The following is a 12,414-nucleotide window of genomic DNA, read 5'->3' as shown; positions in this document are numbered from 1 at the left end:
GTCAGGATTCCCCACGCCCCTTCCATGTGGTACCATCAAAAGTAACTGTCGTGGGAACAATCAACCATCAATTAATTAGCAGTTTGCAGTCTTCTGATTTTTGGCACAACTATGCCCACAAATGTTTGTTTTCAGCTTTTAGAAATAAAATATATTTTCTGGCAATAAGATAGATTTTCTTAGGCAAGTCGTTTCATTATTTGGATGGATAAATATATTGGATAGACTAGATGCAAAATTTTTTCACAGGATCATAGGAAAATTCAGATTGGAAGCTATTTCAAGAAGCTGTGTAATTCAACCTCCTGCTCAAAGCAGGGGTAACTGTGGGGTGACACCGGTTCACTTAGAGTGTTTGTAGTAATATATAAGCTGCCATATTTTATGCGTTGCCCTCATGAGGTCAAAAACAGTGAGTTCATCTAACTGTGGGTACAAAATTGCAGGGCATTGGAGAGCATAACAAAAAATGTGATTTAAAAATCCTACGTTCTGCAGAGATGCCTGAAGTATGATGGCAGCATTGGAGTTGCACATAAGTCAACTTGCTGGCACGGGTACCTTTCTGGATGCATCCGGTGCATTGATAGCTGCATTAAGAGCCTTGCATAAATAAAAGCAACAGCTACTAGACCTACTAGCAATGTTTTGTGTCATGTTTTGCTGCAAGGGTTCTGTGACACCAGACAGGAGGGAAATGCAAGAAACTGGATTAAATATCAGGCCATATTTGTTAATAGTTAATATTCAGATATGATTCACATTGATGGCATAGATCCGTGGCCTAAACAAATCTTCAAAGGCAGGACACAAGGAGCAGAGTGTCGGCTCAGTGAGTGAGTTGCCATGTGGTTGAAGTCCTCCAGGGAACACCGAGTGTGTTACCTCTTCCACTGTGCTCGCTTATGCCAAGAGAATCCCTGAAACCCAGTCCCTGGTCTGTTAATTTTTTAGAGGAAGTGACAATCACATGTGGGTTTTATGTATCTGTACTTTCATCTGCAAGGTGCAGCTCTGCCTAGCTAAAATACAGTTTAAATTCAGTAAATTTGGAGTGCTTTCTGTAAACCAATGCAATGCACATTAACAAGCTTGATGTAAAAAAATTCTTTTTAATTTTCTTAACAGCTACAATGAAAATGTCTACTGTTTTTGCTGTTTCATTCAAATGACATAAAATTTGAAAGAAAATAGTTACGTATGACGTTCTTAGTAGAAAGACATATTACTTTTTAATTTCTGTAAGTGTATTGCAACTCCTACTTATAAGAGAAAATATTTTCTTTGTTACAGACAACCAACCTCCACTGCTTCAAACTTTTCAGGGTACCCTACAGACTTTCTATGGAGAAGATTTCGTATATCAATTTTTGGCCTCAGATCCAGAGGGTTCTACTGTTCTTTTTACATTGGAATCTGGTCCTGAAGGTGCTAGTCTTTCCCCATCAGGTCTCCTTTTATGGAAAGCGATGTCAAAGAATCCCCATAAATTAACATTTTCTTTGACAGACGACTGCAATGCAGAGACAAAAGTAGAAATAGAGGTAATGAATGTTACGGTCAAATGACAAACGAGTAAGTGTTTTTTAGAAGGCATTTATTTGCAAAATTCATTGTTAATTTGTTTAAAAAAATAAAGAAGTCTTTTCTATTGGGCTTTCCTTTTAGGTGAATGTAAAATCATGCGATTGTCTGAATAATGGCTCGTGTGTGACAAATGTTAATTTTCCACCTGGAAGTGGAAGATACCTTTGTGCATGTGTGCCTGGCTTTGAGGGGGATCTCTGCCAAGTGAATGCTGATGAATGTCAACCTAACCGGTGTGCTGCTGGCAGGTGTGTAGATGCCATAAACAGCTATCACTGTGAGTGTCCACCAGAGCTTCAGGGTAAGTTACTACTTCATACATGTAGCAGCAAATGCCAGTTTCTAATTTTATCTTCCACAGATTTTTTAAAATTTATTGATGGCAAGTAGCTTACTGTTACAGTAAGGAGATGAAATACTGTGTTCTTTTTCAAAAGTTACATATGACAACATTAAAAAATATTGTAAAAGTCTCTATTTCAATTCAGGTAAGAATTGCCAAGATGACGTAGATGAATGTGAATCCAGACCCTGCTTCCCTGGAGTATTTTGCTTCAATACTTTTGGTTCTTACCATTGTGGTCCATGCCCAGCTAGTCTACAAGGAGATGGGAAGTCATGTTATGGTATGATTAAAATGTTATGAAAAAATAATTTATTTTTCATAAGAACAGAATCATAGAATCATAGAATGCTTAAGGTTGGAAGGGACATAGTACTATTTTATTCTAATTTGGGTATCTTTGGTTGTGTTACATGTTTGTAACTAACTTAGAAGAACTCTTCAGTAGTTGGGAAAAGGGCTTTTTCCTCTGCCTTCTGGAGCAGAATCTCAGTTGGCAATAGCATCAGAATACATTGGGTCACATAGTCGTAGAAAAAATTACCTACAAAATATACTAATTATTTATATACAAATGGATGAAGTGAGGTTTGTCTTTTTTTCTGCATTATTTTCCAGATGTGTGCTAGTATTGACAAAATCCTTTCCTGTGTGATAGCTTAAAAGAGAACTATCCAGCTCAAAGCACTTGCCAAACGAGGAGCTTAAATGTTTACTTTTACTGTTGTATTATGCAATTTCTGAGGAACTTGGAGTTTTCATATACTCTGTTAAATTTTATAAGCTTTATTTTAATGAACTATTTTACTCTTCATCTTCTCTGAGTTTGTAGTTATTTTTAGTTGCTTAAAACTAACTCTCTAATTTTGGGGAGGTTGGGTGAATAATAAACTGCTACTGTGCCTTGACATCTTTTGTTTTTAGAAAGCTTTGAAGAAAATGTTAAAGGAGAGGATTCAACAGAATCAGACGGAATAAACAGACGGAATAAAGGTGATTTTTGTGAAGGGAGCAGAATTTCGGATTCACATACTGATAAGAATGTAAATGGCAAAGAAAGGTTCTAGTTAGGCTTGTGTTACTTTAATTTTTAAATTTAACTCAGTATAACTCATCATTTGGGTTGTATTCCTGTTTTCAAATAAGTGACACCAAAATGTCAGTATCTACAACTCCCTTAGGTTAGTCACAGTACAGTGTGATTTATGACATTCTTCCGGTTGCCTTTTGTTTTTGTGACTAACCACAAATATAAAGGAGGTAACATGGGGATAGGGACATCTGTTACATGAGATAAGCGAAAGTTTATGGTATTATCTTGAATGCCATTCTAGTGCTTTAACTCAAATAAAGGTGAAGGATATGGCAAACGAACGCTCTTAATTCCAAAACTTCATAAATACTATTGCTGGCATTTCCAAGTCTGTGCCTGCTGGGGCTTCATTCACGGGAAATTGTCCTTGAACATCTTTTCCTATTTACCTCCAAATTGTTAGTAGGGGAGAAGGAAAACTCTGTTGGCTGCCAGTGCTGGATAATTCTTCATCAGCTGCAAAATGGTTTGCTTTTCAGCAAAGGGAGGCATAGCACTTTGTAAAGAGATACAGGAAAGTTTAACCTTTTCTAGATAACTGTCTAGTTCCCAAAGGAAGCTAGGGACAGATCTCAGGTAGAATAATTTGTTCCAGTTTCAATTCCAGCTAAAGCTCATATAAGGCATTCTGGCATTTGAGGCTAATATAGCACTTCTTTCTGCAATCCACCATAATACCCACTTTCCTAGGCAAAATATAAGAACTTTTCATTAGGTCTTTTCAGAGAGGAGGTTGAGTCTGCTTTCGAGGATGTAGTTTTGTGTGTTTGAGTTTTTGTCACCTTGGCCTTCTCGAGGTGATGGATTATTCCCAGGAAATGCATCATAGGATATATCAGTAAGTCTAAGTGTGTACATATGTGTGACTAAATACTTGCTCCTAGGCTTGTTACTGGCACTTGGGTACAGTGTGGCACCACAGCAGTATCTTCACTTTAAACTCTTTCAGTTTACCTGCTTGGTAGCCCTGTGGTGCCGGTTGGAGCTGATGATTTGCTCTAGCAGGATAGCTATTCACAGACCTAGTCTAGGGAAGGCCTCTGGCTGGCTGTCTTGTGGGTATGGTGCCTCCTCCCAGACATGAAGTGGTGAGGATGGGATGGGAAGTTAAGTTGCTCTAACTCTGCCAGCTGAGAACTGGGTTCTACTGAATGTAATTCCTAATGTAGCACATGGAAGAAGAGGCCTCTTGAAGCACAGAATGGATGGGTCATGTTTTTTGTTGTTGTTTGTGTGTTTTCCCGATTAGAAGACACTCCCCACACTCACAGGAGAAATTCATGTAATATTTTTGTATTTTTCTCATTTTTGAACACGTTGTAGCTTTTCAACGATGGTTATCTGACAGGGGTTTAAGTGTCTCAAGCTATATTCCTTGTTCTACAGACAGCCCCCAGAGACTTATTCCTATAGAAGTGGCCAGTAGCGGAGCTCCACCAGCCTCCACAACAGCAACAGTCCCCACTTGGAAGGTGTTTAACTCTCAGAGTGCTCCGGTGCAGCCTGCTGTTGGTGGGAACGTCGGCCGTGCTCTCGGCCCCGGCAGCGGCCCCCTTGCCGACACGGAGGAGGGCTCCTCGGTGAGCGCTGCGCTGTCAGCGTCCTCGGGGAGCCGAGCTGTATCACCTGAGGAGAAGACAAGGACACAAGCTGAGGTCCACAGCTATTCTGAGACTAGCAGGAGGGCTTCTCCCAGCAGCAGGATCAATATAAGCAGAGGGCCACCTCTGCCCAGCAAAGTGCTCAAAGGAGGGAATGCTCGCAGAGTTCAGCAGCTCATAGTCAAGTATAAAGCAAGTCCTTTGCCATCTGTTCTAGTCAAAGTCACTGTCCCACCAAAACCACTTACGGTGACATCAAGTGAAATAGTGATGCCTAAAGCAGGAACCTGTTCCCATTTACCTTGCTTTCCCAGAGTACCTTGTGAACCAAGTCGGGACGGACGTGTCAGATGTGGCCCTTGTCCTTATGGCTATTACGGAGATGGTATTACTTGCAGAGGTATTACAAATCACTGTTAAGAAAGCTTTGCTGAGAAGAACCTTGAGATACCTTTATAGCTGGAAAGCATGGTGTGGCTATGTGATGAGAGAGATGCATATTGAATTTCTGTGTTTTTATTATTAACACTGGTACGGCTTTCAGTTGCGTGGATGCACTTAAAAGTAAATTTCTAATGTACCTCAGCTTTCCTGCTTAAGGGCAGGGGCTGAGCAGATTCCATGTGATGTGCTAATTATGTTAGACAAGACCCTACTTTGCTGACATGTCGGTGGCACTTTCCTTATTCCTTTCATTGTTTTCTTCATTGCCTTTCAGCAATATGTAGGCAACCATGTGGTAAAAATATGGAGTGTGTGGCACCCGATATTTGCAAATGCAAGCCTGGTTACTCTGGTTATGGCTGTCAGGCTGGTGAGTATGGCATTTTGATTTTGACCATGATAGCCCGTTAATGTGTTCGTGATTTGAACATCACTGTTGATTTTGTGCAGCTCTATGCAGACCTGACTGTAAAAACCATGGGAAGTGCATTAAGCCAAATGTCTGTGAATGCCTACCAGGATATAGCGGCTCCACTTGTGAGGAAGGTAAATAGGGTTTGTTTTTGTGTGTGGATCATTATTATTCTTACTTTTGATTCCAGAAATGAAGTGAGAGTGCTATTCCCAAAGCCCAAGGAGTGCTATTTATGACTCTTCTGAAGGTTCATTCTGACAGGAAAGAGTTGTGTTATATTTTACAAAACTCTGACTAAGATTATTTGTGAACAAGGGCATTTCTTACGCTTTTGTCACTTTTTTTTTCACTGGACACTTTTACATTTTTCCTTCTCCACTTGCCCTTGTAAATGAAGCAAAATGAAGCATGGTGAATTACATTTTGCTCTCACGTGCATGTGTATGAACCATGCCTGGAATCCAGTCCATCCAACTTCAATGCCTTGACTTGGGCATTGCTGTTTCCAAACATGCCTTGTGTGTGACCCATGGAGGATGAGGATAATGTTATGAAAGGATCTGTTTTGTCTTGAACAACCCTTTGAACTCTATATAATTCAGTGAAGAAAACTGTCCATGTAATATAAACATGTTCTATCCATCAACTGTATAGAGAACACAAGTTGCCTTGTATGGTGAACCAACTTACTTCACTCTGAGTACAAGAAACAGCAGAGATATCAGGTCGTTTTTAGAGTTTCTGATGCAGCGTGATACCAATATCAACCTCTGTATTACAGTTATGGCAGCAATATTCACTTACTTACAAAAAGAGATCTGGATTCTTGGCCATATTAGCTGAGAGGGACAGGTCATCCTCGAGCAGTGTCCTCAGCACTATGCACTAGGCTATTTCTATGTAACAGGATATTCCTGGTAAGAGCACTTACTAGTTCTGCTGCTGCTCAAGCTATGCTGTTTTTCCAAGGGGAGCAGAAAGGCAAGATGAAGTTCCAGCCTCTTCCAGTAAAGGGCTGCCCCTTGGCAGAGCTGGGTACCAGGCCCTGCTGCCAGGACTGTCCTTGCAGGGTCAGCTGTTATGATCTGCTCTAAAATGGTTGTGTGGCCATCTTAACTGTAATTCTGACCAACTTCTGAGCTTTTCCAGTGTTTTAGGTGGATGTAGGGTGTACAATTCCTTAAAACTGCATTGTACTAAAGGTTTCAATGAGAGAGAAGCATACATTTCCCCACCATATTTCTGATACTGTGTGGTTACACAAAGACTGGCCAAGGAAATTTTCACAATAAGTAGAGCCAAGTACTAATGGACCGTGCAGATTTCTGCTCTTTGGGGTGAACACCATGGTGCAAGTGTGTGTGGTTGCTGGAATTTGGTGGTTCTTGCTGTTCTTGAGAGAAATCAATTCATGCACCGCTATTTTCAGTTCTTTGCTTGCTTTGTCTTGGGGAGTTTTATCACTTCCCTTTTGCTAAAGCATCTTGTAGAGGTGGTTTCTTGACAACATCATTCTCTATCTACAGCACATTGTAAACCACCCTGTCAAAATGGAGGTACTTGCTTGGCCAGAAATCGCTGCACCTGCCCATACGGTTTTGTGGGACCAAGATGTGATACAAGTAAGCAGAAAGGAAAAATAAGAATACAGAATGTTTCTCCTAATCGTCAGATGTAATAAAACAAAATATGACATTTGTCTAATGCTCACGAATGAGAAAATATCCATGTCTCACTGCAGGCCCAAGTGCAGAGTTAACAAACATTAACCAGATTACCTTTCCACATGACTTTGGAAATATAGCATGCTTTAAAAAATGCAAAGAGCATTCAGCAATATGGAGGTATTGTTGAATATGAGCGATTGCCTTCAGGATAAACACATATATCTAATATGCCATTTTGGCTTCTTTAGTTCTGTCATATTTAAATGTTTGCAGAGGTACATTCAGAAGTAAACTCTGTAAACAGCACGTAAATAGCAGACATAAAGGGAAAATGAATTCAAGTTCACATCTATGAGACCTTTTTCTTGGCCTGGCATGAAAAACAGAAAGCTTGTTGTGATCATAGCTGAAAAATCGGAATAGTTTTGCATAATGCTCTTTTCTATGTCATATTCTAGATGTTGCATTTTGGCAATTCTGGATTTTGAGTAGGTTTCATATTACTAACTTTTATTATTCCAAGAGACTAATTTTAAGCATATTGTTTATGTCATTAATCTGAGTGTCATTACCTTTGACCCTGAATTGAAAAAGTTCATTCCGGATTCTCAGTTACTCTTATTTTGACTTCGATTGTGGCACAAAAAAAAAATGCCGTTTTTTCTTGGTCAGAACTGAAGATGGAGTCCATCAAATCCATCGCATAATATGAATGGTCCTTTTTTTTTTTAAAAAAAAAAAACTCTTTGACTTAAAATTTTCCTTTTCTTGGAATATAGTTGACATTTTCTAGATTTCTAACACTAAATAAAGCCATAGATTAAAATATCAATCAAAACAGGGCTTTTCTATACTTCTACAGTCTGTTCCTGTTAGCCAGCTGGTTGCAGCTTTGAGACTGGATTAAGCTCTCCAGCAATTCTTCTTCAGCTAATGATATTGTATGTAATTTCCAGTATTCATATCTGGGAAAGAATGGGAAAATGGAATGAAGCATACAGTTGTAGCAAGTTAATATTCATTCTTTTTCTTTTCCCCCGGCTTCCTGGATGGTAGTGGTTTGCAGCAGGCACTGTGAGAACGGTGGGGAATGCCTTGCTCCAGACGTGTGCCAGTGCAAAGCCGGCTGGCACGGACCTACGTGCGGTGCAGGTAAGGCCCCACGGTCTGCGCTGGAGACCCTTGCAGGTCCGTGTTACAGTTTGGAACCGCGTGGCTCAGACGTGAGCTGCTTGCTGCATGGGCCCCCACGAGCCCTTTGGTCTCCACGTCAGTTGTGCAAGTACCAGGCTTAGACAGTCCAGTACTGATGGCAGAACTGCATAAAAGATAAGTGTTAAGTGAATAGTGTCACCTGCAGCTGTCTTAGATGCTGAGTTCCTCTCCTTGCAAGAGAAGCAGATTTTTCCTGACTTTGATTTGATTGTCATGGCTTCCCCTTCTTTTCCTCTCACTCCTCCTGCAGCGCTGTGTGACCCGGTGTGTCTCAATGGAGGTTCCTGTACTAAGCCAGATATTTGCCTCTGTCCACATGGATTCTTTGGTGCCCAGTGTCAGATTGGTAATATTTTATTTCTCTCTTTCTCTCTTAGCTGCTGTTATGAGGACATGTGTGGGAAAACACTGTTAGCTTAAGACACACATTTAAACATTTTTAAAATTTCCCACCAAATCACATGTGTAAGAGGAAATACAAAATAAGGGTAACATTTCCCTTAGATTTTCTTACTTTGCATGCCTGGTTCACTAAATGTCTAAGGAGAAAATACACTGGAATTTTGCCTCTTTTTTTTTTTTTTTTTTTCCTCTGTCTTCCACTCACCCTTGAGCAGTATCCAACCATATTTGCACACTGGTGGAATTAGCAGTCAGGTCACCAGTGTCTGTGTGCAGTTACCAACACAGACACATTCCCATCTGGTTCTATATTTATAGCTGATAGGGGCACCAATCCACATTAATTCAGTTTTTACTAGACAGGTGTTCCTGCGCTGACTGTCTCTATAACAGAATTCCAATACTCGTTGCCCAGAGGTGTATGGCAAAGGGAAGATAACTGCAAGCTACGGGGTGCTTCTCACATTTGTTGTTTTTCAGCTGTGTGCAGCCCGCCCTGTAAGAATGGTGGTCATTGCAGGAGGAACAATGTTTGTACTTGTCCTGCTGGGCACACAGGCAGAAGATGTGAAAAAAGTAAGCCCACATGAGATCCTGGAAGTTCACCACTACCTTTTATGTAAACAATGAAATTTCTTAAACAGCAAATGCCTTTTGATTTAAGGTGTCTGCGAACCAAGGTGCATGAATGGAGGACGGTGTGTAGGCCCAAATGTTTGCTCTTGTCCCTCAGGATGGAGAGGAAAAAGGTGTAACACACGTAAGTATGTTTTAGTTAAAAGGAGAATTATACCTTAAAATGATGCTTTTATATATATATAATGTAAAAATTATGTAAAAGCTTAAAAGTTATGAGGTCAAAAAGCCCTCAAAATCTAGAGGCCACATGGTAACGTAAATAATAAGTAAAAGTAATCACTTGAGATATAACCAAACTTTGTGATGCTATCTGTGCAGCCATCTGTCTTCAGGAATGTCAGAACGGTGGGGAATGTATTGGACCAAGTACATGTCATTGCCCTCCACAGTGGGAAGGAATCCAGTGTCAAACACGTAAGACTGATGGGACCTTTATAATAAACTTTTTGCAGCAACATGATTAAGGACACAAACCACTTCACTTGTGTGCCCCACTCCTTTATGTCCTCAGTCCCCCTTATTTATGTCCTCAGCACTTCCCCCTAGAAAATCTGCACCTTGCAGGGCTAGCAGGGAGCAGTGGTGGATAAGCGTAAGAACCTTGTGGGCTGCACATCACTTACATTTCCCCTTATGTTGAGGACATTGCCCTGTGAGAATATCTACCAAGGCTTCTGTTCCCAGAGTGCATATTTAGAGATTGTACCACAGTCAGCCACGTTTTTTTCACCACATTGGTTCTATGAATACAGCCACATCTCTCTCTGTCTCTTTTAGCTGTGTGCAATCAGAAGTGTCTATTTGGAGGCCAGTGTGTGTTGCCTAACGTCTGCTCTTGTCGTCCTGGTTATACTGGAGTCCTCTGTGGGAAGAAAATTCAGGTAATTGTAGTGTCAAGGCACAGCCATAGACAGGCACTTTGAGAGTCATATCTACTTCACCTTTGTTCCAAGAAGCAGTACCAAATATATCAAACATCTTTGTCTGATTTTGTCTGCTATTTGTAAAATGCCTAAAAGTAAGTTCAGTCGTTGCTCAGCTCTACTACTTAACAAAATCGTTTGTAATACCTAAGTTCAGTTATTTCTTTGGTTGCATAATAACCTTTTTGTAACAAACATTATGCTCTTTTCCAGGGTCTTTTTTGATTTTGAGGATCAGAGTATCCTTTTGCTGATTCTCAGTTCATCTCTGTTTTGTACCATATTTCATGTTTCCAGGAATAAAACTGGGAATAGCCTTACTTTGTTTTTTCCCTTAATAGTGAATGATGAACATTGATTTGTCAGAGAAATGCTTTTAGTTAAGTATTAGTTACAACTAACTTTCCTTTGTGAAGTCTGAAGTGGGTGGTACTCCTCTCTGGTCTCCGTCATCAATTGCATTGAAATTCATTAAAATCACTTCTTAAACTTTATGGTAAAAAATGGGCCGAGGCAGCAAAGTCTTTACATTTCTTTATTTTTCCTTCCAAGGTACAAAGACATCATGGTTGAAGAAAAGCAAGTGCTTCAATTAGATTACAATGCCGCATGGATATAAAAGACACTTGAAAACGGCAAGAGACAGCTGAAGGCAGTTGGAGAGGTTTTTTTTTTTTTTATATCAAATGGATATCCAGAAGCATCTTTTAAAAATAGTCATATTACAGGCCTGAATTTTTGAGAGCTTCCATACAACATCTTTTAGTCATTAAGTACATATTTTCTCTCATTTTTTGCTACCTCATGCACAAAAGCTACAGCTGCTGATCCTTCACTGGGCTCACAGACCTGACCCATGTAGCCAGCTGTATTCTGCTCTTCCCATGGTGGGAGCAAGGCTCTAGGAAGGAAGCAGGCAGCGAGTCATCACTTGCAAATGGAAACTTCTGTTTTGGAAGCACTACCTACTTCACCACTCCTGGGCAGTGAGGAGGAAGGGGGGATTGAACTAACAACAGAGGCAAGTCCAGGTATCTCAGTAACAGTCACAACCGCATACAAATTCTAGTTTCTCCATGGCAAACCTTTGCAGACAGCAGCTGGATTCTGACACTTGAGCTTTGCCCTTGCTTACGCTCACAAAGCTGAGCAACCGGCTGCTGAGTTTTCTGTGCCTGGAAGAGCATCTCTTTTATCCCACCAATTTGAACTGGTATTTGGAAGGGTGAGGAAATTTAGTTCCCAAGTCTCTCAGAGAAATTTGGCAAGGATTAGCAAGAGGTCTCATGCTGAATCTTGAAGTAGGAATTAATAGGAGGAATTTTGCCGTGTATTGTGCTGTCTGTGTTCGATCAAATTAACCAAATCATCGTGAAAACCTGTTGCATAGATTCTTCCCTCTGTTGCTTCTTGCTCCAACCTGTCGTCAGCAGCTACCAGGAGCCAGGTTGTTTCTGAACTCCATGCAAGGACTGTCCTCTTCCCTTATCCTGGAGGTGCAAAAGCCATTTTGGTCCCTGCAATGACCAGCTCAACCTCCGTTAATAGGTGTGCACTTCCCTTTGACTGAGCCACTTGAGCTCACAGGCCTGGGCTTTTTCCTCTGGAGCAATAACCAATTTACAGGGACACACACATCGAGATAATTTTGCCATTTACTGCTGCTACTGTGGGATACTTGCTGCCAAATCTACGCTGTGAACCTAGATTTCTTTTCACCTTGATAGTCCTCGTAAGACATTTTGCAAAGTTGGTGTTCTTAGAGCTCAGCATCATTCTGGAATAATACCTGCTGTTATTCTTATTTTTGAGTGGTGTGGTTCAAAAATACTTTTAATTTTCTACTTGCATTTTAAGTTTCGGCTAAGCCACTGTTCCAGTAGGGTGGGTGGTGGTTGTTTTTAACCCAGCAGCTTCCTTGATCTGCTGGGAACTGCTCCTGTTATTCAAAATCTACTCCACTGACCTCAAAAAGGTTTTTGTGAACAAAAGCCGAGCACCCCTCCGGTGAGTGGTAGCTGCTGGAACTGATGCCTTGTGATGATGCCTTGAATACACAATCACAGGGTGCTGAAAATGTTTCTG

General features: G+C 40.6%; 1 protein-coding gene across 2 annotated transcripts in view; it reads left to right on the top strand.

Moving 5' to 3' along the window:
• VWDE (von Willebrand factor D and EGF domains) overlaps nucleotides 1-10,902 on the top strand; it is a 31,511-nt gene extending 20,609 nt beyond the window's left edge. For both annotated transcript variants that reach the window (XM_088533495.1, XM_088533494.1), the window contains 15 exons: nucleotides 1,294-1,544; nucleotides 1,669-1,888; nucleotides 2,076-2,213; nucleotides 2,855-2,923; nucleotides 4,347-5,024; nucleotides 5,343-5,438; nucleotides 5,519-5,614; nucleotides 7,010-7,105; nucleotides 8,207-8,302; nucleotides 8,616-8,711; nucleotides 9,248-9,343; nucleotides 9,432-9,527; nucleotides 9,725-9,820; nucleotides 10,184-10,287; nucleotides 10,882-10,902. In XM_088533495.1, the coding sequence (XP_088389621.1) occupies nucleotides 1,294-1,544; nucleotides 1,669-1,888; nucleotides 2,076-2,213; nucleotides 2,855-2,923; nucleotides 4,347-5,024; nucleotides 5,343-5,438; nucleotides 5,519-5,614; nucleotides 7,010-7,105; nucleotides 8,207-8,302; nucleotides 8,616-8,711; nucleotides 9,248-9,343; nucleotides 9,432-9,527; nucleotides 9,725-9,820; nucleotides 10,184-10,287; nucleotides 10,882-10,902 (2,249 nt within the window). The remainder of the gene's footprint in view (nucleotides 1-1,293; nucleotides 1,545-1,668; nucleotides 1,889-2,075; nucleotides 2,214-2,854; nucleotides 2,924-4,346; nucleotides 5,025-5,342; nucleotides 5,439-5,518; nucleotides 5,615-7,009; nucleotides 7,106-8,206; nucleotides 8,303-8,615; nucleotides 8,712-9,247; nucleotides 9,344-9,431; nucleotides 9,528-9,724; nucleotides 9,821-10,183; nucleotides 10,288-10,881) is intronic.
• The last annotated feature ends 1,512 nt before the right edge of the window (nucleotides 10,903-12,414 follow it).

The sequence above is a fragment of the Tinamus guttatus genome, unplaced genomic scaffold (genome assembly GCF_059628265.1).
Source record: "Tinamus guttatus ecotype Peru unplaced genomic scaffold, ASM5962826v1 Tinamus_guttatus_pri_ptg000503l, whole genome shotgun sequence".
NCBI lineage: Eukaryota > Metazoa > Chordata > Aves > Tinamiformes > Tinamidae > Tinamus > Tinamus guttatus.
This window is presented reverse-complemented; position numbering and strand designations above follow the sequence as displayed.